At 40.3% G+C, this 27,882-nt stretch overlaps 1 protein-coding gene across 1 annotated transcript in view; it reads left to right on the top strand.

Moving 5' to 3' along the window:
* The window catches only part of MTFR1L (mitochondrial fission regulator 1 like), a 53,137-nt gene extending 25,663 nt beyond the window's left edge, over positions 1 to 27,474 (top strand). The window contains exons 3-6 of the mRNA XM_073615452.1: positions 18,297 to 18,406; positions 20,249 to 20,457; positions 22,560 to 22,863; positions 23,319 to 27,474. Of these exons, the coding sequence (XP_073471553.1) occupies positions 18,297 to 18,406; positions 20,249 to 20,457; positions 22,560 to 22,863; positions 23,319 to 23,430 (735 nt within the window). The 3' untranslated portion in view covers positions 23,431 to 27,474. The remainder of the gene's footprint in view (positions 1 to 18,296; positions 18,407 to 20,248; positions 20,458 to 22,559; positions 22,864 to 23,318) is intronic.
* Positions 27,475 to 27,882: the final 408 nt, after the last annotated feature.

Raw genomic sequence — 27,882 nt, 5'->3', positions numbered from 1 at the left:
GCTTCCTGGAATCCGGTTTCTGTTCGAATATGATGGCAGCCCTGCTTGCTCTGGACTTTTAACCCCTTCCCACCTTTTTGCACATAGATTTATACAGATTGTGCATTTATTACAGATTATTCACAGATCTTATACAGACTTATTACAGATCCTTTTATTGGGTTACTTATGGTCTTAAGTTTTTGCGCCTCCACCTATTATTATGTGCCCGCTCAAAAAGACGGCCCTGTCCCCATCCCTCTGTTTTTAGCAGGCTGGACTGGATCGGATGCAGGCGGGTGTAAACAGACACATGTCAATTTACATCAGCCTCTAAATAGAGAACAATGGGTGGTCCAATTGGGCCAGCCTGAAAAACAGACATGCAGATCCGATGGGAACACAGCTTTCCCCGCCACTTCAAAACTTATCGTGCTAAAAACATTCATTGTCTAAAGCAGGGGTCTCAAACTGGCGGCCCTCCAGCTGTTGCAAAACTACAAGTCCCATGAGGCATTGCAAGGCTGACAGTTACAAGCATGACTCCCAGAGGCATGGTGGGACTTGTAGTTCCGCGACAGCTGGCGGGCCACCAGTTTGAGACCCCTGGTCTAAAGGTTGTAGCCATTGAATGCATCCTGGGTGGTTCTCTGACTGATAATGAGAGGTTCTCCTTTATTATGTAAACGAGAATCATTCTGGATCTACAAATTGTCCTCTCTATCTCCCAACGGGTTGAACGAAGGTCTAGAGATTCATAGTATCATCTAGATCCCCTCCGTTATTGTTCCTTATTGTTTTGCTACAATCATTCTACATCTTTTTTTCAGTCTGTAAACCTATTGGTTACATACTGAGGGAATTATAATGTATGTCTGCCTGTCTGTCTGTCTGTCTGTCTATCTCATGGTGTTATGCTTAGGGCACCATCTGTCCATTTCCACATGGCTTCCAATTACTTATCTCCCCCTCCCCCACAACGAATCATTGAATTAATTTATTTGGTCTTGTCTTATGAATACTATTGGGCTAGGTTTCCACTATTGCGACCCCAGAGCGACATTGCAATGCAATTTTTGATGCAATGTCATGCGACTGGTGAGAACCATGGGAGAACAAGTCGCACCAAAAGTCGGAACAAATAAGTATAAAAACCTTTTTTGAGTTGCACCAACTAGAACGGGACCATTGAAATACATAGATTTTGACTTCACATGTGTCAAGTCGCACAACTCGCAGTAGTGGAAACGGAGCCTAAATCTCTATTGATCATGTATTTTGAGCTATCATATACAGTATAGCTTTTATTATTTTCTTTTTCAGAATGTAATACTTCCTTTTTGGGAATTATTTATATTAATTATTTTTACTTGTAATTTTATGTTATCTTTTTATTTTTTTACATTTAGTTTTACTTTTATTTTTTTCTTTAAAATCCCTTCCATAATTTTAGATTTTAGAAATTTACAAATTGGATAGTTGTGGGAATAGGTAGCTTTGTGAGGATCTTACTACTTCCTGTGTCACCTTCCCATTACTACTTGACAAAAATGATGAAGGCCTTGAATCTCTGGTTAAAACTGATCCAGGCCTCTGTTGGAGGAGTCTTCCACCACTTCCTCTCAAGGAAATGTTGTCAATGGCACAGGAAAAGAGTGAAAATCTGAATATAACAATTTCCCAAAATTCAAATAGAATCAATTCAAATTTGAATGCAATAGAATAGACAATAACAGAATAGTATAGAAAAAACAGACTAGACAGTCTGTCTATTTTTGAGGTTCCCCACCCTCACGTAATCCATACGTATGAATGTAAACACACGTATTGGGGCACCTACACATGTGCCCTAAAATTAGCTTTACTGAAATTTTGCGCTTCCTAGACCTTTTTGGTGATATTGTGTGACAAAAAAAAATTGGATTACCATTGTTTTATCCTCTAGTGCAGTGGTGGCAAACCCTGGCACCCCAGACGTCCCGGAACCACATCTCCCATGATGCTGAACTACACTGCAGAGTGCATGAGCATCATGGGAAATGCAGCCCCAAAACACGCGGGGCGCCGAGGTTCACCACCACTGTCCTAGGGTGTCTGCTTTCAGTAAATATATAATTGGGGGTTTTATGTATATTCAATCTTAGTTTTATTGAAAACTTATTAGACAAATAACATATATAGATATATTAATAGTATTGTCATACCACCAAAACATCTTACAAATACATTTATACAAACTAACATAAACAAACCCAAACAAAAAAAAAAAAAAATGAAACACAAAAAAAAAATATTCCTTTCCTTTCCCTTTCCTTGACATATATACATCCTGTATTGAAGCCCTATTAGATCATATTTAGGTTCTATTCTAGTTACTGCTTAAACTTTTAGTTTCCTGTTGATTCCCTGAAGGCCCTCCAGGGGGCCCATATCTGCCGACATTTTTCAAGTATGTCCAATTCATATGCCAGGAGGGTCTCCGTCTTCTCAGTATGATCAGATGCATTTCCACTACCCATTCATTCACTGAAGGGGAATGTGTTGATCGCCAATGGCGCGGAATAACTAATCTTGCAGCTATCGCCCAATGTCTGAGAAAACCCTTTTTGATATTTTTATATGAGCCTGGTAAAATGGACAACAGCGTAATTTGTGGTGTATTGGAAATTACCTCCCCTGTAACTATAGTATACAACTGCAAAATACTGTCCCAGAATTTACAAATTTGAGGGCATTCCCACCATATGTGTAACAACGAGCCCTTAGCAGAATGGCATCGCCAACAGTTATCCAATGAGTCTGGAAAAATATGCTGTAATGAAGTTGGGCATTGATACCAACGAGAAACAAGCTTATAGCTTGTCTCTTGGGCTTTAGTTGCCAGTGACAAACAATGTGTGAGGATAAAAGACTTCTCCCACTCTTCTGCTCCAATTTCAACATTAAGATCCAGTGCCCATTTATTTGTAAATTCTGGGAGCTCGGGATGATTTTTTCCAATAAGAATCGTATATACTGCTGATAAAACGTGTTTTGGTCTAGTGCTTTGCACCAAGATGGACTCAGAGACTTAAATCTCTGTTGAAGGATTTGAGGGGGTGGGGCCTAAGCGTGGCACCGTGAACGTCCACGAGGACGCACGGCAGGCTAAAACAGATAAAGCTACAGCTGTGACAGTCTCTCCTTGGGTGATGAGGAGGAAACAAGCAGCCTGCAACACACGGACACAGGAGCTGTGGGACACGTATGGGTTGCAAACTGGCATTCCTGATACAGGAAGGACACCCTTTTCCCAGCACTAGGCTGAACTTTATAGCGTCTTTAAATGTCATGACTATTTTCAGCGATTAAGTGCAATTTGTATAGTGCCTCTGTTTTTGTACTTGGAACTATGCCTATCAAAAAAGACACCACAAAAAAGTAAAGGTTTCACCCCCAGGCGTTAGGATCTCGAGTCACATTTCCACGCTGTTATCCTCGCCTGAATTACCAGTTATGGCAAGCCAGGGTGAGCCATTGGAACAAATTGATGGTGCAACTGCTTCTCACATCGCAGCCCCTGTATACGTGACTGAAGATGTCCTTTCCTCCTCCCTGCAGGGTCTGGAAGGAAGATTAGCGGCTTTAATCGCATTCTCCATTCAAATGGATAGGAAGCGTGCTAGATCTCCCTCCCCCCCACTTCAGAACCTTTGCAAGGGGAACAGTGGGCTCAGGATTAGAGGTCGACCGATATGGGTTTTTCTCTGGCCGATGCTGATGCCGATATTTAGAAATCTATGGATCTTTGGGAAAGCTTGACCTCAGGAAGCGAGACGGTGGAAAGTCCCGAAATTCCAGCTTGTACCCCAGTGTTACTGTGGAGATGACCGTGGAGTTTTTTTTTTAATTAGTGTATTTTTTTAAAAAAAATTGCGTTTGAAAGACCGCTGTGCAAATACCATGTGACATAAAATATTGCAACAACCGCTATTTTATTCCCTAGGGTCTCTGCTAAAAAAAATATATAATGTTTGGGGGTTCTAAGTGATTTTCTATGGGAAAATACAGGATTTTTACTTGTAAGCAACAAGTGTCAGAAAAGATTTAGTCTTTACATGGTTAAACTGAGAGATTCTACACACATAGTTCAGTCCATTGATAAGTTTAAACATTGTATCTTTTCAGCTTCTTTTATCAGATTTGGCAGGCTGCCCAGAGAGGAGAGAAGTCCCTTCACAGAAGACTTCAGGCAACTTGCATTGACTTCTATTACAGAAATCATTTGCAAGTCGCGCTGAAGTTATAATCGGGCTTTTTTATCAGCACAATCGGCCGATGCGGATTAATTTAAAAATGCCAAATATCGGCCGATATATCGGTCGACCTCTACTCAGGATGAGCTGTTACATTCAGTCATTCTGGAGGAAAAACAAACTGATGATTCCTCTGTGGAGGAAACAACGGTAGATGAACCTTTTTCAGCCTCACAATCTGAGAAATTGCTGATACAAACTCTTACGGAGATGGTTTGTTCCACTTTCATGCTGCCCCTAACACAGTCTCCTGAAAGCTCAGTTTCTGCCTTGGGTTCCTTAAAACCTTCTCAGCCACTGCGTGCGTTTCCTGCACATGCATTACTAGAACAGCTTATTTTTGCTGAATGGGATTACCCGGAGAAGCATTTTCTTCCTCCTAAGAGTTTTTCAATTCTCTATCCCCTGGAGGAGAAATTCTCCAAAAGATGGAAAATGCCAGCAGTTGACGCTGCGATTTCCAATGAGAATAAAGGCTAACTTGTCCTGTAGACAATGCACAAATGCTTAAGGATCCAACAGATAAAATGTTGGAATCCCTGTTAAAATCTACTTTTTCCATGGCAGGTGTCCTTACTCAGCCTGCAGTCGCTGCAATAGGCGTCTGTCAATCCCTAAAGGACGAATTTAAACAGGCCTTTAGTAAGCTTTCTGCACAACAAGCTTGGGATTTGGCTGAACTACCAAAAGCATTATGCTTTGCAATAAATAATAGAAAATATATAGTGTAGCGCTATGTGCATAAATGATATAAAATCTTATAGAAAACTAAACAGTGAACTAGACTCTAGCCATCCCTTAAGGGCCAGACAATAGACTGAATGCTTCAGAATTACATATGAAATAAGTGAATGAGGGGGGGCAGGAGGCGGAGCCTAGCGGAGCAGACATGCATTGTTAGAGCTCCACACCGCTGAGGAGAGAAGAGAAGGACAAAGCGGAGCCTGCAGGCTCAAAAGGTATCCATTTGAACCTTTTTGCCCCAGGGAACAAACTGTGAAAGTTTGGGCAGGAAATATGGTACTGGGAGGAAACCGTGGCAGAAATAAAAATCACCTCACAAAGAGCTCACAGGCACTCACTGCAGCTGAAGCAGCTCCAGTCACCTCACAAGATACAGCATCAGGGCGCTCTCACAGACAGAAAATGTCACAGCAAGACTCTCCATTTGAGTCAGATACAGAACAAATCCTCTCACAAACTTCTCCACAAGCCTCCTCAGTATCCCCAGTAATATTATTACAATTTGAAAAGATGCTTCATAAGGCTTTAAAACAAACCTCAGACCAAATAACAAATAGCCTAACCAAACAAATAAGAGAGCTGGGAAACCGCACCGCAGCCTTAGAAATAAAAATGGATGAAATTGAAATTACAACCCAAGAAAATATAACAGAATTGGAACTATTAAAAAAAGAGAATTTAATACTTCAAACTAAGCTCGAAGATTACGAAAATAGAGCCAGACGTTCAAACTTGCGCATAAGGGGAATACCTGAAACTGTGACAGACCTGCAATCTACTATTACTGCTCTATTACAAGAACTAAAGCCAGATATCCCTATTTAACGTTTAGAACTGGACAGAGTACACAGAGCCCTCACAGCCAAAAAGAAAGATGGACCCCCACGTGATATAATCACAAAATTTCATTATTACAGAACGAAAGAACAAATACTAATTGCTGCAAGAGAAAAAAAGGAACTTAATTTTCAAGGACACAATTATCAAATTTTTGCTGACCTATCCCAACTTACTATTACTAAAAGACGATCCATGAAACCCCAACTAATGGAACTGCAACGCCACAACATTATGTATCAATGGGGCTTCCCCTTTTCAGTCAGATTTAACTACCAAGGTACAATTTACAGAAGCAGATCAGCAGATGAACTACAACAAACCCTTTTAAAATTAAATCTGACAGAACCCACAAGCAGCAACACTCCCACACGCAGAAGAATGGCATCATCTTCACCTTCAGGCAGCACCCAGAAAATTTCAGAACAAAATGGGAATCATCATTCTCACAAAAGAGGCCGTTATGCCACATCATCCATGGACCAAGAAGATTCAATGGACTGACATCCTAATTCCTGATATCTCTTCATTTATTATACTAAGAGATGGTTCTCTATAAAAAACCTATATTTATAACTGAATGTAACTGCATTCTGATAGTCACACACTGTGTGGGATCATGTTACATTCCAGTTATATTTCTTATTACTTCTGATTCATATAGCCTTAGAATATATAAGTGAAATAAGGAAATTCTTGTTCAGTTATATATTATCAGGTAATAACAATAGATTTATTACTTTTTAGGACAAATATGTTCAATAATCCAGAAGTAATGGAAGCTTTTTCTTTCTTTTCTTAAAACAAATATATTATTACCTAACTAGTTCCTAGAATTATGTTTTTGTTTATTCTAATCTGAAGCAATACAACCTCAATTTTATGAGTTAACATATCTAAACAGTTACATATGAATAAAATATGTAATTGTTTACTCTAAAAGGGTTAAAATCCCAAAATAATTCAAACTATCTTCATCAATACCAAAGTTATTAACAGTACCTTTCTAACTGAATTATTTAGCCTAGGGCAAGACTAACCATATACAACCACCCTGGAATAAATAATTTCAACAAAAACTATATTCTGCACTCCAATTAATGAAACATCATTTTGATGTCTTTTGACATAGCACTTCTCTCCTGTAAGCGGAAGATCCGTGTACCCCCATTAGCCCTCCTCATTCTCCCAACCATATTATGTGGGAGTGTGATGAAGGCACTTATTCCCCTGAGAGAGATATTTATTCTCTTTCACGGGTAAATTGTGATTACTTGCAAAAAAATAATTTATACAATGTATCATCTAATCTCATATGTTTTTTGTTTACTCTTTACTCCAGAATTCACTGGTTTCTTTTCTATCTATTCATCTCTTCAGTCCACACAGGTTGATCTGCGCAGTCAGCTCTGCATAACAAAAAGTAAGTCAAAACTATTTGATCTATTGCCATGGCACCACTGAATATACTTTCCCTGAATGTTCAGGGAATAAATGTCCCTCAAAAAAGGACCAAAGCCTTCCGTACTTTCCATAACAAGAAGGCTCACATAGTATGCCTCCAAGAAACACACTTCACCAAAGATTCTACTCCAAAATACATTTCTCCTTTTTATCAACAAATTTACACGGCTTCTGCCTGTACCAAGCAAAGGGGAACTCTAATTGCATTTCACCGATCCACACCATTCACCTTATCAGAAATTAAAGACCCAGAAGGTAGATACCTGATACTCATGGGTTATATAATGGATACAGCAATCACGGTGATTTCCTACTACGCTCCTAACAAACAACCTACACCATTCCTCTCACATATATTACAAGTGATTAATACACACAAAATAGGAACAGTGATAATGTGTGGGGATTCGAACCAGGTCCTCCTCCCATTTCTAGATAAATCACCTTTTACACCATCCAAAATAACCTCTAGATTACCTTTTTCTCAACTTCTTTCCAAATACAATCTGGTAGATTCATGGAGAGAAAGTAACCCAATGAAAAAGAAATTCACTTATTTCTCGCACCTTCATCAAACCTTCACCAGAATAGATCATATTTTTCTAACAATAGGAATGATACCAGAAATTATTGCATCAGATATAATTCCGATTCCGTGGTCTGACCATAATGCAGTATACATTACTATAGCCTCAGCCATACCAAAAGCGCATGACCCAACGTGGTACTTACCGGACATAATGCTCAAACACCCACTACATCAGATGGCCATTGAACAAGCTTTAAAGGAATACATATCAATTAATAATACAACAGACATCTCCCCAATAACACTGAGGGAAGCTCATAAGCCTGTCTTGCGTGGTACAATACAAAGACAAATGGCACTATTTAAACGGGAACGCAAAAATCTAGCAAAAAAACTAGAACTCAATTTTAATGCAGCCTACATATCATTTCAAGATAATCCATCTCAGAGTACAAAATCTCATCTGGAAAAATCTAGATTGGAATACGATCTATTTCTCACTGAGTCAGTTGATAAATCCCTCAAACGCTCCAAACACAATTTCTACATGAATACAAACAAACCAGGTACATATTTGGCTCGGGCATTAAATTCAACTAACAAATCTTTCAAACCAATACGTTTGAAATTATCAAAAAATGTTTACACTTGTAATCCAGTTAAAATAGTCCATAAATTTCACTCACATCTCGCAACTTTATACAAGACAAACAATGAATTTAATCCTACAGAGGCTGAATCCTTCTTCTCAAAAATAACCTTACCTGAGTTATCTCAGAATCAAAAAAGCAGTTTGGATGAGCCTATAACTATAGATGAAGTTGCTAACGCCATAAAAGACCTAAAACTTAACAAAAGACCAGGCCCAGACGGCTACTCGGCTTTATACTATAAAACATTCTCAGAAATACTCTCTCCCATTCTCACTGAAACTTTTAACAAACTTCTAGATGGACATTCTTTTCGGCAAGAAACACTAATGGCAATTGTTTGTATGATCCCAAAACCCCTTTCTGATGATACTTCCTGTGTGAATTATCGGCCTATCTCTCTGTTAAACCTCGATATTAAATTATTAGCAAAAATAATAGCAAAACGCCTCAATAGCATTATAGGAAAATTAATACATAGAGATCAAGTAGGCTTCATGCCAAATAGACAGGCAGGCGATAATATACGCAGGGCAGTGTTATTGGCACATATTGCTAAAAAACGGAAAATCCCTTTATGTTTTCTATCTCTCGATATTAAGAGGGCATTTGACACAGTATCCTGGCAATATATGCAATATTCATTACAAAAATGGGGTTTTGGACCCCACTTTTTAACATGGATCAAAGCATTATATAATAAACCCAAAGCCTATATAAAATATGCTGGATACAAATCTGAAGCCTTTAATATTGAAAGAGGTACCCGACAGGGTTGCCCATTATCTCCCTTATTATTTGCCCTTATACTCGAACCCATGGCCCAATACATCAGAACAAACCAAACTATAACTGGCATTGAAGTAGGAGGTATTACACACAAATTATGTATATTTGCAGACGATATATTACTTTTTCTATCATCACCACAGGTCTCTGGTCCTAACTTAATACCAGCTCTTGATGGATTTGCAGCCCTATCCGGCCTTATGATTAATCCTAAGAAATGCCTAGTGCTTAATATTTCACTCACAAACATGGAATTGATCCCGGCTAGGGCTGCACTCCCATTTACATGGGCAGAAAAATCAATTCCATATCTTGGAATTTATTTAACAGCATCTCATTCTGACTTATTCTCAACCAATTATCCTCCTGTATTAAGACAGATCACAAATCTAATAAAACAATGGTCGCAACTTCCTTTATCTTGGATGGGGAAGATTAATGCAATCAAAATGACTGTTCTACCCAAATTGCTTTATCTATTCAGAGTCCTCCCTATTCCAATTCCTTCCTATTTTTTGAGAATAGTACAAAAAAAGAGCAACTTCGTTTATATGGGGCTCTTCTAAACCACGTATACCTATACACACACTACATCTTCCCAAAAATAAAGGAGGCCTGGGATACCCTAATTTTACTAACTACTGCAGAGCAGCACATTTGGCCAGTCTGTCCAAATACCATGCAAAACAGGAAATCCCATTATGGGTATTTATAGAGGCTTCAGAAATTGACCCTCTATTAATATCAAATGTATTATGGCTTGATCCTAAAGACCGCTTTAAAATTCATAATCCCATAACTAAACACTTCTTATCTCTCTGGGATAAACTAAAAACCAAATATCAGTTACAATCTCCACACAATCCTCTCCTTTCTTTTATCAGAAATCCGGCCTTTTATCCGGCATGGATCTACCCAAATTCTTTTAAAGCTTGGACAACATCAGGCATTCAGACACTAAATGACTTCATAGCATCTAAATCATTCCTTTCATTCCCATCGCTTAGAGAAAAATATGATCTACCAAACTCTGAGATATTTAGATATCTCCAAATCAAAAATTTCTATACACCATTCCTAAAGGGGGATACACCATTATCCCAATTATCCATTTTTGAATCGATCTGTACAAAAGATCCATTTGCTAAAGGTACAATTTCATCACTTTATAATCAATTATATGGAGTAGCAAATCTTAATAGACCCTCTTACGTTCAGAGGTGGGAGGAGGACCTGGGACGAACTTTAGAAGACACGGACTGGTCTAACATATGGCTCACATCTAAGTCATCTTCACCCAACATCTTAGCACTGGAGACAAATTATAAAGTCCTAACTCGCTGGTACCTTGTACCCGCTAGAGTGGCAAAATATTCACCTAATACCTCAGCTCTTTGTTTTCGAGGATGCCCAGAAATAGGCACATATTTACACATATGGTGGACGTGCCCAGTAATCCAAACCTTCTGGAAGGAAGTCTTCGTGATTGCATCTAAAATATTTTAAAAAATAATAAAACCAGATCCATATTTAACTTTACTTAATCTAAAACCAGAATGGTTAACACTCTCTCAATTCAAACTTATGATCCAACTAATATCGGCTGCAAAACAAACAGTGGCCAAGGCATGGAAATCTCCTACATTGGTACTAGCAGAAACAATTCACAGAATGAATAATACAATGTCCCATGCTAAGATGGTAGCCATCGATCAAAATCAAATTCCAAAATTTGAAAAACTTTGGCATCCTTGGATAAAACAACAGTTCCTGTCAAACTTCAATTACTCTGTCCTGTTGCCATGGTAACAGATTAAATGACTTACAGAGACACCCATTCTAAGGCTTCAAAGAGAACTAAAAAGAATAATAAACTGACGAGCGGGACAACCTTGTGGACCATACCTCTACCTTTCAACCCTTTTTCTTCTTTCTCTTTCCTTTTCTCCACCTTACGATTAAAGCTTATTATCAGAATTTATTTGACCTATATACACGCTACTTGTAAACAATATGTATAGTAGGTATAAATCATTTAAATACCTACAAAAGTAACTAAGGAAATGATATATATCTTTAATTTAGGTTTACGTGAACCCAATGTTTAATATTTGAAATTTCATGATATTTACCTATATAAACCCTACTGTAAAACAATGAGCTTACTTTATAGATCCTTGTAAACTTACTTTATGTATCTTTATAACATTGTATACTCAATAAACTTCTTTTGACAAGGAAATAAGTGAATGAAATCAAAAGTATACTGAGTGCTTCAAAATAACATTTGGGATATAGTGATTGTTAAAAATCAGTGATAAAAAACAGTGTAGTGTACATGAACGAGTCATAAATAAGTGACAAATCAACCAAAAGAGTCCATAAACGTTGACAATTGTATTCCTGATGGAAATAGAAAACCACCACCAAGAGTCTCTGAGGATTGGATATTGAGAAATGAAACTCCCAAGCTTCCTTTAAAACAAATTAAAAATAAACTTCTGGCAGATGGATAGATAGAAAACCACAGATGAATGGAGGGTCTAGATAGGTGGCGGGACCATCACCGAAGCATCAAGGGAGGCTTACCGGAAACAGGTGACTTGAAAAGACCAACGTCTTACAAGTCTGAGAAAGCTTAATTAGCCACCAGGACTGGCAGGATGAATCGTCAGGTATGCTCGGCTTCAAATGGGGGGAGGGGTCTCACCACAGCTTCAAACGTCCCCAAACGTTCCAACAGGCCAACCGGATGTTTTAAATACCATGAGAGAAATAAAGCTCACATGGCATGATATCGTTTAAAAAACATCGATTTATTAAAATAGTAAAAAACACTCACATGATCGGAGAGGAGATCGTAACACAGCTCAAAAAAGATCAGTCGCGGTAATCGTGAGGGGTCCACCCAACATGTTTCGGCTGACGAGCCTTCATCACCCCAGATGAAGGCTCGTCAGCCGAAACATGTTGGGTGGACCCCTCACGATTACCGCGACTGATCTTTTTTGAGCTGTGTTACGATCTCCTCTCCGATCATGTGAGTGTTTCTTTTACTATTTTAATAAATCGATGTTTTTTAAACGATATCATGCCATGTGAGCTTTATTTCTCTCATGGTATTTAAAACATCCGGTTGGCCTGTTGGAACGTTTGGGGACGTTTGAAGCTGTGGTGAGACCCCTCCCCCCATTTGAAGCCGAGCATACCTGACGATTCATCCTGCCAGTCCTGGTGGCTAATTAAGCTTTCTCAGACTTGTAAGACGTTGGTCTTTTCAAGTCACCTGTTTCCGGTAAGCCTCCCTTGATGCTTCGGTGATGGTCCCGCCACCTATCTAGACCCTCCATTCATCTGTGGTTTTCTATCTATCCATCTGCCAGAAGTTTTTTATTTTTAATTTGTTTTAAAGGAAGCTTGGGAGTTTCATTTCTCAATATCCAATCCTCAGAGACTCTTGGTGGTGGTTTTCTATTTCCATCAGGAATACAATTGTCAACGTTTATGGACTCTTTTGGTTGATTTGTCACTTATTTATGACTCGTTCATGTACACTACACTGTTTTTTATCACTGTTTTTTTACAATCACTATATCCCAAATGTTATTTTGAAGCACTCAGTATACTTTTGATTTCATTCACTTATTTCATATGTAATTCTGAAGCATTCAGTCTATTGTCTGGCCCTTAAGGGATGGCTAGAGTCTAGTTCACTGTTTAGTTTTCTATAAGATTTTATATCATTTATGCACATAGCGCTACACTATATATTTTCTATTAGTTATTTCGACCTGTGTCTAAGAGGTGTTTTAGCTGCTTACTATATAACCATTTCTGTTATATCTCTGGCGCAGTGCTGTACTCATTCCTCAATGCTTTGCCATAAATGCCATTAAAGATTCTATTCACCAGGCATCCCGCCTTAAGCTTATGCTTGTGCATATGCGTAGAATCCTGTGTTTAAAAAATTGGTCAGCTGAAGCACCATGTAAAAACCTCCTACCTGGGTTCCCTTTTCATGGGGAGCGACTATTTGGAGAAGACTTGGACAAATATATCCGAACACTTTCTAGTGGGAAAAGTACTCTTTTGCCAGTCAAAAGAAAATATAAAAGCCCTTCATCTAAACAGGCAACATGCTCTTTCCCCTGCGCTAGGGGCTTCCGCCTCTAGGCAGTGGCGACAGCCTCTGCCATCAGACTCTAGAGGAAAATCTCAGGGTCAGACCCAGGCCCCAAAGAAGTCCTGGGGTTGGAAATCTGCAAAGCAGAATCCTAAAGCCTCATCATGAAGAGGCAACCCCCCTCACCAAGGTGGGGGGAAGACTTCTGCAGTTTTCAGAAGTCTGGAAAGAGGAAATTGGTGGGTCATCTCCACGGTAACACTGGGGTACAAGCTGGAATTTCGGGACTTTCCACCGTCTCGCTTCCTGAGGTCAAGCGTTCCCAAAGATCCAGAGAAAAGACAATCTCTGTTTCAGGCACTAGACCGATTAATATCTCAAGGGATAATCGTACAGATCCCCACAAAAGAGCAAGGTCTGGGGTTTTATTCAAATCTTTTTATGGTACCAAAACCAAATGAGGATCTCAGACCCATTCTAGATCTAAAAAAATCTAAATCAGTTCCTGAAGATCCGCTCCTTTCGCATGGAGACGATCAGGTCAGTAGTTTCTATCCTTCCAGGAGGAGAACTTCTGGCATCAATCGACATCAGGGATGCATGTCCCTATATTTCCCGCTCAACAAAAGTTTCTGCGGTTCAAGTTAGAACAGCAGCATTTTCAGTTTGTAGCCCTGCCCTTCGGGCTAGCTACAGCACCCCAGGTGTTCACAAAAGTGCTGGCCCCACCTCTAGCCAGGTTAAGGGCACAGAGCATAACAGTCATAGCGTACCTAGATGATCTATTACTAATAGATCAGTCGGTGGCTTGTTTGGAGCAAAGCGTACGCACTACAACCAACTATCTGCAAAGTTTTGGTTGGATTCTCAACCTAGAGAAATCTTCCTTAATACCACTAAAAAGGCTGGAGTACTTGGGTCTGATCATAGACACGGCCCTGGAAAAGTTGTTCTTGCCTCAGGCAAAGATCAACTCCATAAGAGAGCTGGTGCGGATGGTCAGGTCAAATGGCAATCCCTCCATTCGCCTTTGCATGAGGTTGCTAGGAACCATGGTGGCTTCATTCTAAGCAGTTCCCTATGCCCAGTTTCATTCTAGACTGTTGCAAAACAGTATCATGTCTGCTTGGAACAAAACAATTCAAGCTTTAGACTTGCCAATGCAGCTGTCCACAAGAGTGTCCCAAAGCCTCACTTGGTGGTTACTAAACCAGAATCTGCTGAAAGGAAAATCCTTCAGTCCAATTATCTGGAAAGTGGTAACGACGGATGCCAGCCTTTCAGGCTGGGGAGCAGTACTAGAAAAGGCAACTGTCCAGGGACGGTGGTCAAGAACCGAAAGAACTTTGCCCATCAATATCCTTGAAATTCGGGCAGTACGTCTGGCTCTAAAGGGGGAAAATGGTAATGTGCAGCGCCAAAAGTAAAGGTGAAAGTGAGATTCGCCTGACGGAATCAAACTAGTAACAAACCATTACTGAAGTGCATAAACAATGCTAAAATACATACAATATTACTCTAATATACAAACAACAATGATGATTATGTTTACATAAACCAACAGTGCATATATATATATTAGAATGAAAGTCCATAAAGTGACTCCAATATATAAAGTGACTTGCAAGATAAATCTGTGAACTAGTTGTCTGTTGATAATCCACCACCAAAAGGAAAGGGGCTTACCAGACAAGTTGAACCCGATTAGGCATATGCCTGATGAGTCAACAGAGCTTGTGGTGTAACACACCCAGGAAAGAAAAAAAGCATACACGGTTTCCGATGTGTGTTACACCACAAGCTCTGTTGACTCATCAGGCGTATGCCTAGTTGGGTTCAACTTGTCTGGTAAGCCTTTTTCCTCACCTTCACTTTTAGCGCTGCACTTTACCACTTTCCCATTTGTTCACATATTCACAGATTTCTGTTGTGCTGGCAGCTATTATTTATCACTTTAAGACAGCGCGTCTTTTTTTCTTTTCTTTTTTCCACATATCGTCTGGCTCTAAAGGCCTGGACTTTCAGGTTACGGGATTGTCCTTTCAGGATTCAGTCCGACAATAGTTATCTCTACCCTGATTAATGCTAAGGAAACCAGCTTCCAGAACTACATATTATAGAGTCTGGAGGGCTTATGTTTCCTGGTGTGAATCCAAGGGTTGGCACCCTCAGAGATATATCATAGGCAGAATTCTTGCCTTTCTACAATTAGGGGTATAAATGAAATTGGCCTTGAGTACTATTAAAGGCTAAGGCTGGCCATACACTATACAATTTTCTGATTCAATTTCCTTTAGATTTACCTTCAACTATGTAGTGCAAGGGCCTGTCTGATTGCATACAAATTGAAAGGGTTTAGGTTTGACCTCATATTATATGGTTTTGGTAAATCTAAAGGAAAGTTGAACAGGAAAATTGTATAGTGTATGGCCAGCTTTAGTCTCAGCTTTATTGGTCTTATGTCAAAGACCACTTGCTACTCATTCTTTAGTCCAGGGTACAAGGGGTGACGCGGTTTAATCTGCCCGACAAACCTCCCTTGAACCCTTGGGACTTGAACTTAGTTTTGTCTGTGTTACAAAAACAGCCGTTTGAACCAATACAACATATTCCCCTAGTCCTTCTGACAAGGAAGTTGGTATTTTTGGTTGCTATATCCTCAGCAAGGAGGGTTTCGGAATTGGCTGCTCGCTCTTGTAAAGAGCCATATTTGATTTGTCATGAGGACAGAGTGGTGTTGCGCCCTTGTCCAGACTTTTTGCCAAAAGTGGTTTCAGGTTTTCACCTGAACCAAGATATTCTTGCCATCGTTTTTTCCAAAACCATGTTGCAGGGAAAAAAGTCACTACATTGTCTTGATGTGTTGAGGGCAGTGAAAATCTATTTAAAGGCAACTGCTCAGATTTGTAAGACTGATATCTTATTTATTCTGCCAGAGGGTTCTAAGAAAGGACAGGCAGCGTCGAAATCCACTGTCGCTAAGTGGATTCAGCAAGTGATAATTCAAACTTATGATTTAAGGGGTAAGATTCCCCCTTTTCAAGTTAAGGCGCACTTTACCAGGGCGGTTAGTGCTTCTTGGGCAGTGCGTCATCAGGCCTCCATGGCTCAGATCTGTAAGGCCGCAACTTGGTCTTCAGTGCATACATTCACAAAATGTTATCAGCTGGATGTAAGGAGGTATGAGGATATCGCCTTCGGGCGCAGTGTGCTGCAGGCAGCAGTATAGATCTTCAAGTTTGGGGGTACCCTCCGGGTTATGTCTCCCTCCTCTCAAGTAGCATTGCTATGGGACGTCCCATTAAGTAATTACTTAAGGCTCTGTGTCCCATGATGTACGATAAAGAAAATAGGATTTTTATAACAGCTTACCTGTAAAAATCCTTTTCTAGGAGTACATCATGGTACACAGAGGTCCCTCCCCTCTTTTTTGGGATTTAAATATATTGCTACAAAAACTGATGTGCTCCTGGAAGGAGGATGGGTTATATAGGGAGTGAACTTCCTGGATTGGGTATAATCAGTGTCCATCACCTGAAGGTGGCCTATAACCCATTAAGTAATTACTTAAGGCTCTGTATCCCATGATGTACTCCCAAGAAAAGGATTTTACAGGTAAGCTGTTATAAAAATCCTATTTTTTATAGCACTGATCGCTGTATAAATGTCAAAAATATGTAGAAGAATACATATCTGCCTAAACTGAGGAAGAAATTTTGTTTTGTTTTTTTTAAATATATTTTTTGGGGATATTTATTATAGCGAAAACTAAAAAATTATTGTTTTTTTTATTTTTTTTTTCAAAATTGTCGCTTTTTTTTGTTTTTTTTTGTTTTTTGTTTATAGCACAAAAAATGAACCGCAGAGGTGATCAAATACCACCAAAAGAAACCTCTATTTGTGGGGGAAAAAGGACGTCAATTATGTTTGGGTACAACGTTGCACGCAATTGTCAGTTAAAGCGACAGTGCCGTATTGCAAAAAAGGGCTTCATCAGGAGGGGGGTAAATCTTTCCGGGGCTGAAGTGGTTAACTCCATAGAGGTTAAGCTTTTATATTTAGTAGGGATTTAGCAGGAATTTTGTAAAATTGGCTGTGTGTTTATCTCCTAATAATGGTTTTAGTGTATTTTTTGTGAATAAGATTGTATTGGTAAACGTTTGCGCAAATACCGTGGGGTCTAAAAAAAATCAGTAACACCTTCTTCTTTTTATTCCAGAGGTCATATGCTTTCAGAAAATGTGGTTTTGGGGGTCTTTCACAAAGGGAAAAATGAAAACCTTCACATTTTAGAGAAATTCAAAAATATTTACACTTTTGCGTCTGTTCAATTTTCACTATTTTGCAAAAAGGCACAATTTAAAAGTTACAAATATTTGTTATTTATTAACTCAATACAGGTTAGGCTTTTATATTTAGTAGGACTTTTGTAAAATTTGCTCTGTATTTATTTATCTGCTAATCACGATTTTAGTGGATTTTTAGCAAAAATATTGTTTTGATAAACATTTGCGCAAATATCATGGGACCTTTAGAAATCATTAGCGCCTTCTTTTTATTCTACTGATCATGTGCTTTCAGAAAATATATGGTGGGGGGGGGGGGGGGGGGGGTCTTTTACAAACTTTTAAAGCTATAAGTGAAAAATAAAAAGCAATGGAAAAATTGCAAAAATGGTCTGGCCACCTGAGTGCACAAAATGGAGCCCAGGGCCTGGCAGCAAAAGGGTTAGTGTGGTGATCCTGAAGTTTGTGCCTTTAACACTTGTTAACCATGGCATCTTCCATATTTCTATCCGGAGTGGTCCCAAAGATATAAAATAATTCTAGTGGGGTTTTTTTTGTTTTTGTTTTTTTAATTGATTTGGTATGTGTCTCTTTCTGTAGGCTATTCCGAGCACCTCTGACTTGTATTTCAGTGATACACCTCTTGTGCCCACTTTGGCTGATATTAAATGGATTGCTGCAGATGATGATGAAACCTATGCTAGAGTCAGGTATTTATTATTCTTTTTATGTTTAACTTAAATTCAAATTAACTTGTTTGAAAAAGGTCTGGAGCAATTATGATTTATTTTTTTTATTTTTTTTACTGACGTGTTCTATTTCAAATGTGTCTTAAACATTTATTCAAAAAATAAGCACATAATATCAGGAGATATTGGAACGTAATCGGATTTCTAAAGTGAGAGCTTCTCCTTTTAGATCATACTGTGCATACGCAGGCATAATTTTTGTACATCTGTGCAGTCATGTGCATATCTGAATGGGTGGGGGCTTTAAGTACTCTCAATGGAGACATCAGAGGTCATCTGAGGGGTTGGACCCTCTGGAGGGGGGGGGGGGGGGGCACATGAAAATGCACCGCAGAAGTGCTGAGGTGTCTATATAGCCACCGGATCACATCTTGTATATAGCCAGCAAGCTTTTCTTAACCGCTTGCTGACCAGCTCACGCCGATATACTTCGGCAGAATGGGACTCCTGCGCAAACTGACATACCTGTACGTCGGTTGGCAAAAGCAGGATAGCAGCCGCAAGCATGCTGGCAGCAGCGCGCCTGCCGCAGGAGCGGGTCCCGCAGACTCGATGTCCGCCGGCGGCCCGCAATCTCAGTGAGGAGATGCAGAACGGGGAAATGCCTGTAAACATTTCCCTGTTCTGCCTAGTGACATGACAGGGATCTACTGCTCACAGGGATCTCTGTCGTGCCAGTGGTAGCCCATCCCCCCCTACAGTTAGAACATGCTGAGGGAACACACTTAACCCCTTGATCACCCCCTCGTGTTTAACCCCTTCCCTGCCAGTGACATTTATACAGTAATCAGTGGCTATTTTTAACTCTGATCTGTATAAATGTCAATGGTCCCAAAATAGTGTCAAAAGTGTCTGATCTGTCCGCCGCAATGTCGCAGTTCCGATTAAAAATCTCAGATCATCGTCATTATTAATAAAAATGCCATAAATCTATCCCCTATTTTGTTGACGCTATAACTTTTACTTAAACCAGTCAATATACACTTATTGCGATTTTGGTAAAAAAGAATAATACATATCGGCCTAAACTGAGGAAGAAATTTTTTATATATATATATATATATATATATATAGTGTATATGTAAAAAAAAAAATTTTTTTTTTTGGGGGGGGGGGGGGGGGGATATTTATTATAGCAAAAAGTAAAAAATCTTGCTTTTTTTTTTCCCCAAAATTGTCTTTTTTGTTTTTTTTGTTTATAGCGCAAAAAATAAAAACCGCAGAGGTGATCAAATACCACCAAAAGAACAAAAGAAAGCTCTATTTGTGGGGAAAAAAGAGGAAGTCAATTTTGTTTGGGTCCAGCATCGCACGACCGCACAATTGTCAAAGCGACGCAGTGTTATGATGCAAAAAATGCTCTGGTCATTAAGGGGGTAAAATCTTCCGGGGCTGAAGTGGTTAAAAAGTAAGCAGACTCATGGCTGCTATTGCAGCTGTAAATTTTCTTTACATGCCAGTGATATTTGTTACGTCATCCCACAGTAAGGGGGTTTCAACAAAGTGCAACTATCCTCTCTACCCCCTCCATTGATTCATACTAGCCTGGATCTGATGGCTACAGCTCTGCTGTTTGTTTACATCAAGCAATGAAGTCTTCACTGTCCTGACCACGCCTGTACATTACCTCTCCATAGACTTCTATGGGGCTGTGTCTTGAGGTCGGAGATGGTTACATAGTCTGTGGGGGTCATCAGTGGGGGGCAAGGATAAGTGTACTTTGTTTTACAGTGCACTAATCCCTTAAATAAACCTATGACTGGATTTGCTAAGATTATTTTTTTTTTCTCTCTCTGTATGTAGGAGTGACAGTAGACCCCTGAAGCACAAATGGAGACCAAGCCCACTTCTAGTAATGCATAGAAATTCATCTGTCCCCAATCTTAAACTGAAAGAGGAGAAAATGTTTTCTTTGAAAAAACCAAGCATGTCTCTAAACAGATCTACAGACTTGCAAGACGAGCTGAGCCTCCTAAGAACTCAAATTGCTAGAATTGTTGTTGGAAATGCAGGTATTGTTGAGCTTCACACTTTACAGTAATCCTCAGGAGCCAGGATTAAATTTAGTAGACCCAATGTAATATTTTACTGACATTTTCCTTTTCAGGTTTGGAGTGTGTGTGTGTGTGTGTGTGTGTGTGTGTATGTAATTATCCAGCTGATGTGGAGGATAAATGTCTTGTGCCATGGTTAAAGTTATGTGTAGCTACTGGTTTGGCAATGGTACAGCTAAACCCCATTACTGAAGTTTTCTACAAGTTGTAATTTGGCAATGTACAAGTCAAAAGTTGCTTTCAATCCTTTTAAAATTGCAGCTTTCATTAAAATAATACCTGGTAATCCTGTCATGAAGGTTCTTATTCCGGCATTTCAGGTTATGGGGTGACCACACAGAGGTACAATTAGGAAAATGTTGTCACCCCATAATCTGAAATACCTGAACAAGAACCTTCATGGCAGGATTACCAGGTGGTATTTTTAATGAAAGCTGCAGTTTTCAAAAGATGGAAAGCAAATTTTGACTTGTACGCTAACTAGACTTAAAACTTGTAGAAACTTCAGTAATGGGGTTTAGATTTAACATTGCTGAACCAGTAGTAGTTAAAGCCGAGTTCCACCCAAAAATGGAACTTCCGCTTTTTGGATTCCCCCCTCCGGTGTCACATTTGGCACCTTTTCAGGGGGGAGCAAATACCTGGATAATCCAGCTATTTGCTCCCACTTCCAGGCATAGATCGCCGTAGTATCTGCATCAGTCTACGCCATGTTCGGCGCCTCCTCTGTACCGCCCCAAAACCCCCCCCCGCTGTCTTCTGGGAGACACACAGGTCCCAAAGGACAGCAGGGACCAGTGAGATCACGCAGCGCAGTAGGGAACCAGGCTGTGAAGCTGCAAGGCTTCACTTCCTGAATCCCTTACTGAAGATGCTGGCGCCTCCACCCGGGAGCCAAGGGACAGATGTTCACTTCAACGTGGCAACCTTGGGCAGGTAGGTGTCCTAATATTAAAAGTCAGCAGCTGCAGTATTTGTAGCTGCTGACTTTTAATTTTTTTTTTTTTTTTGGCTGAACTCTGCTTTAGTGTAGTTTTGGCTGGAGGTCGACTGATATATCGGCCGATATTTGCAAAAATCAGCCGATTACCTCTCTTCCCCACACTTCACTGACAGTTTCACACCCTGAGCGGCTCTGTGCTCAGTGTGTGAAACTGATTTGCAACTGAATGCAGAGAGAGGAGCTGTCAGAATTCAGCGTGATGTCGGGGGTGGGCAGGACCCAGATATCAAACACCAGCCAATGGGATGGGATCTGGGCGGGCCGCTACCTGTATGTGGCTCTGCCGACTTTCTTAAGCAGCCCAATCATTGGCTGGTGTTTGATAGCTGCAGGGCCCTGCCCACCCCGGGTCCTGCCCACCCCCGATATTACGCTGAATTCTGACAGCTGCTCTCTGCATTCAGTTACATATAGTGTAACTGAAACTGACAAATCGGCTCAGTGTGAAACCTGCCAGTTCCAACCAGTGCCACCTGCCAATCGCCAGTGGCAACCAGTGCCACCTGCCAAAAAAAGAAAAATCAGCTTAAAATATCGGCCGCAAAAATCGTCATCATATATCAGCCATCGGCCGATCCGATTTCTAAATATCAGCATCGGCCAGAGAAAAACTCATATCAGTCGACCTCTAGTTTTGACTTGCACTGGGAGACAGCTGATTGGAGGAAAGGCTTTCAGAGCTGTGCTGTGACAGGACAAGCTCTCTTCTAATCTACTTATAGCAACCTCCCACAACACAAACTTCAGACTGCTTTTATCTCCTGTTTCAGAAAACTTGTCAGAAGTTATGCTGATAACAATGAAATTAAACACAGAAACACATGAGACTCAGGGCTTTGGAGAGAGATAAGTAAACACTGCAGATATGTGCCCAGGTCAAATTTCTTGAATTGGGTTTACATCCACTTTAATTTAAACTTTCCAAAAAGGCCCTGTTGTGGAGCTTAAAGGTGAAAATGCTCTTGAATATAGTTCTATGGTATTTTTTTGCCAGTTGTTGCTGGCTACACACAACATCTTATTCTTGATACTGATATCTGACAACTTGTCTTTTCAGGAACTTCAGGCTCAACAGAATCTTTACCTGGCAACGTAGATACAAGTACCCCTTTTGTTGACTATGCACCCACTTTTCAGTCAACCACATCATTTGTAATTAGTGACATTACTGAGGAGGATGAGCTTGATGTGTCAGAATATTCCACTTCCTCAATAATGGAATCTTCATTTACTCACCAGCGGCAAATAGAGGCTAACATGTCTGATGATGAAGACTCCGTTTGTCTCTCAAAGTCCAACAGTTTTGCAGATATGATGGGAATTCTGAAGGATATTCACAAAATCAAAACAAGCAGAGATTGGTAAATTCTATGAGCCATTTATTCACATTACTGAAGTATCAGCAGCCTTGCTCAGACTTGGCACATATTGGTAAAACAACCAGAGTTTCATGTTCTCAATGGGGTCACCTCTCAATGATTGTAAAAACAAGATGGTCAACCCGTTACACAACATATGTTTTGCCTATTGGCAGGCATTGGGGAAAAAAAAACCCTTTTTATTTAGGTTCAGTTGTCTAATATTGGGGAAATAATTTCCTGGTGATATGGCTAGTAGTTTAAATACAAGCCATTTTATTATTTAAACTTGAACCCACATGAATTGATCATGTGAGGAAGTAGTCCTGTGAAAAATTTGGAGTAAAAAAATGTACAAGAAGACTCTTATTGACTCATCTGTCATTGCAGTGAATATTTTATACTGTATTTGAATCATTTAGTTATGTTTAAAGTAATACTTGTTTTGTTTTTTTTAGGTCTAATAGAAACCAATGTCTGCACAAAGAAGATGATCCCATCAATCTCATTTCAGAGGTCCTGAGGCAAAAGTTTGCACTTTGTGATCACGATGACAAAAAGAACATTTAATCAAGTTAAATTATTTTTCTTCGTGTAGTAAAATTCCATAAAGGTCACTTATTTTGTTATAAAAAGAGGTCAAGAGTTCAAAATATTATTTTTGTGTTTGTTTTATTACATTTGAAATGAGCTTGGTATATCTGGAAGATAAACCATTTGAGTGGGTTTTTGTCTATCAACAGACGGCTGCTACATATAGGTCACTAGTACACAGTAATATGCTAAATAGCCAGTAGTTATAACTACAGATTTATAAACCGCTAAAGAGAAGCCAGTGACTGGTGTCCTGTGCTGTGAATGTAAATCTTAATTATGCCATTTTTCACAGTTTTTAAATGCTCTATTTCAAATCTAGGGATGACTAATTTCTATTAGCTGCAGTTAAGGATGTGAAATGTTTCAAGTACTCTTGCCTTGGCATTTTACAGCAAGTTCTATATATAACAACCAGTCTTGAATGCCTTCTTGTAGTAATCTAAAATTTCTATTCCAGGATTAGTCATACTTTAGATTTCCTTCATTTGGCATCTTTTAGATGTTAAATGGATTGAAACTGCAAGTAGCTGCCGTAAGTGCTGTACTGCACGGCAATCCTCAAAACATAGAAGCACACTGTTCATCGGTTTTGGATTGCTTTATAACTGTTAATCTCAAAAGGGACATTTTTGTAGCCCCAGGCATACAGGAGCTTTGCTGAGAATATGTGATAGGTGCTAATGTGAATGCTAGAGAACTTCAACATCAGTCTATGTCACTGGCTGTTAAGACATCTGTCACACAAAAAAAACTGTTATAAAATTGCATCAACTTTACACGTTTTAAATAGGCCGACTTATTTTATTTTTTATTTTAAATATATTTAACGCTAAACTTCAGTGGGGAGACTAGCATGTTTTCTGGTTGTTTTTAGAAAGAGGTACCCTCCGCATCTGAGTTAATATCTCTCTTGATGGAGATAACTGAGGAAGGTTGTAAAAAATAAACAGTATTTTTCCCAGTCATCTTCCAGGTCGGCTTATGAAGAGGGAGAGGCTCCTAGCACAGGAAACACACGATCCACATTATAAAAGACCTCCCATAAGCCATGGCCCCTCAGTATATGTGTTTCCTGCGGCCAGACAGGATCTCTGAAGAAGTTTGTTATTTCTATCTAAGCCTTCATGCTAGGTGGCATGGGCCTCCCGGCTACAGCATCCCAAAACAGGGGCAGTGAACCTGGGGAGGCATGTAGCTTGGGCTCGTTCAGGCTGCCCTTAAAGGGAGTCTTGTATTTTTACTCCAGGAGACCCCCTCTCTCCATGGGAGTCTTGTCGGCAGATGCCTGTAGGCTCAGGTACACTGGAAGTGTGGGATTTTGACTAGGGTGAGTCTTCCGGTTGACAGTGCGGACTCATCATGTCCTGATGCTGCAGGCAGATATGTTATTGGTAGCAAACACTAACCAGGTGGTCGGGGCTGCAAGCTCCATGCACTGTTCGAGGGGAGGCATCCGATCCACAGCACTAGCCCAGGATCCTCATTGCTTGACCTTTCAGGGCTACAGAGAAGATGGTGGAAACCATTTTGTCCTGTGCTGGTAAGTCACCAGGGAGGAGACTGTATGCAGGGAAGCAGGTCTGGGACACCTGCAGACTCTGGCCCTAACGTAAGAAATGGGGTTCCTCTTTTCTTACGCCCTGGTGTAGGGGGCACCAGGGGTTTTGGGTGGTTTCTCTGTGCTATCCTCAGACCAGCAGGGCTGGTCTGGGGAGTCTGGCTGTGTGTATTCCTCTTTTCCCAACTGGTGGTGGGGCTTCATTTGGGTCTCACTAGGTGGCTGGCTGCTGGTCATAGGGTGATCGTCTGCACCCTGTCTCTCCTTGTAAAAGGCTCATACTACCTTGTTTCAGCTCCCTGTAGGACAAGGGATGGGAGCAAAAGGGAAACCGCCTAAGGGACAGATGCACAGCCTGCAAGTACAGGTTATCTACTGCCTGGACACCAGCTCCAGTGCTGTAACACTCCTGACTACTTCCCGATGGGGGGAGGGACGCTTGTCTGCTGAGGCAGGTGAACTATGTTGGTAAGCCAGGACAGAATGCAGCCTGCTATGCTGCAGCTCCCGCTGAATGGACAGCTATAGGGTGGTTGTGTAAGTATTCCCTGGTGCCATCATCAATGGACACCAGGGAGGGAGCGCGATCAGGTGAGGGATGATGCAGTAGGTGGACCTTGGATCTTGCCAGGAGTATTACAGCAGATTTCATTTGGTCTGTAAAGCTGCACATGTACTCAGGTTCCACCATGCTACCTGCTATAATTTTGTCAGATGGCCACAAGGTGGTTACCCTTAGGAGGATGTCCTCTCTTTGGGTATTGGTTGCTGTTGGTGTTTGCACTCCTCCTACAAACACAGGGTGAATGTGCTTTGTGTTCTGTCCACCATTAGTGTGGTCATTTGAAAGCAGAGGCCCTTACACCTGCAATCTGCAGAGCTGGTGCTGGCAAACTCAGAGATCAGCAGAAGCTGCAACCTGGTAACTCCTTCCTACATTTAGACCATGCTTGTGCATGTGCTGGGCTCTGCTTACTCCATGTTTACCATCAATTACACCATTTGTTTTCAGCAAAGGGAGGTGACAGCCTAGTGGGGTCTGCTGTGGTTTAATCAGGACTTTCTGTACTTTGATTTGGCCAAAAACCCACTCCTAAGCTGAACTGGAAACATTAGATGTAGATCCGGCAACATTCAATTGGCAGGCTCCTGGGCGTAACCTCCATGCAAGGGCTGCATGGACAAACCCGGGTTTAATGATTACTCGTTAATACCTGCAGGTGTTGGCCTTCTGATTGCTTTAGTTGCACACTTCACGGCTTATCCAAAGGTGTCAGAAGGTGTCATTTATAACTAGATTTGGACTTATGAGCTGGGAAGCTTTGTCTATCTCCCACCTTAGTGTGCGCTATATAAAGCAAGCTAAGTGTACAGCAATCGCTGTTAATATACATTGTTTAAATATGTAGTTTAAGGAGACTCGCTTTTGCTTCTGTTCCAGATAAAATATTTGGTTATGTCTAGGAGCTGAAGCTGTACCTATTATGGGGTAACAGTGTTTGCTATGCGCTCCAGTTTGTGTGCTTAGACTTTTATCACACAGAGCTCCCTGGGTTCCACCATATAGATGTATAATGGATTGGTAGCCAGAGACTAGGCTATATCTATGACATGTGATTATATGAATTGTTGGCTTTGTGGCATTGACATTAATTGCATAAGAATTGCTGGGTTTTGGGTATTGGATAATAACTCTTTCCTCGTACTTCTCCAAGTATGTTATAACTCTATGTATCTAAATACACAACATTGAAGTTTTATGCTTGTGTTTTTTTGGGTCATATTCTTTTGGCACCATGGTGGTTTATGCCTCCTATGCGATATAATATATTGACTCTCTGAGGCTACATTTCCATTGTTGTGACCCCAAGGTCGTGTGATTTGAAGTGCGACTTTGATGTGACTTTGGGTGCAGCTTTGATCCAACTTTAGTCTCTGGGTCGGAGTTGCATCGGTGTAGTGCAGGAAACTTTTCTAGGTCGCTGAAACTTTGAGTCGCATAGATTGGAACGGCTGCTGTTGTAATCTATGGGCTGTGACTTGTCATGCGACTTTGTGTCCGGGGTCGCATGGCGAGTCGCAACTAGTAGAAACGGAACCTAATTGTTCAAATGACCTGCTTAAAGTTTAGCCCTATTTGTATATGTGGCTGTATGAATTAGGAGGCTTTTACCTGACCTTTACATTGTCTTGTGCAATCAGCAATAGGTTGTCTTAATGCATGTTAAGACACCAGGTATGTAAATGGTTTAGAGAGAGAGAATATCTGGTCGCTGAGACCATACCTGGGTATCTTTTATGCAATCTCTCAGGCTATACGGACATAGAAATTCCACAAACTATTATATATGTGATATGTAATAAAAAAACAAGTGTTTTTTTGGTGTTGGTTCTCCTGGCAGAGGGTTCTTTAAGTTTTCTTGTGGTGTGAATATACCTTTTAATACTAGCCTTGTGTACTCTACAAGGTACTTTATTTTTTTTATGGGTTACGTATTTTTTTGGGGGGGTTCTTCCTCCTGGGAGGTATTAACATTGTAGTTGAATAGGTAAAGCTATATCGATTGTAACATTGAGCCCTTTATTTGGAGTGGTATGGTCCCTATAATCTTTCCTAGGGTTTAGGATTTATACAGTAGTATACTCTGGTATGACCGGTGGTATAATGGGCCATTTTTGCTGCAGGTGCAGACAGCCACTTGTGATGCGTACCTTACAGCACTAATGGGCAGGAATATGGCCTCTAGACATGGTATCACATCTTGCTATCACTCTGACCCTTATACCTAACTGGCTATGTTAAAATCATCAGTACTCTGTATATGTTAAAAACATCAGTACATCTGTTAGGGTGGCTGTGTAAAAAG

This window comes from Aquarana catesbeiana, linkage group LG02 (assembly GCF_042186555.1).
Source record: "Aquarana catesbeiana isolate 2022-GZ linkage group LG02, ASM4218655v1, whole genome shotgun sequence".
Lineage (NCBI taxonomy): Eukaryota > Metazoa > Chordata > Amphibia > Anura > Ranidae > Aquarana > Aquarana catesbeiana.
Note: the sequence above shows the minus strand (reverse complement) of the source record. Positions and strands in the feature narration are given on the sequence as shown.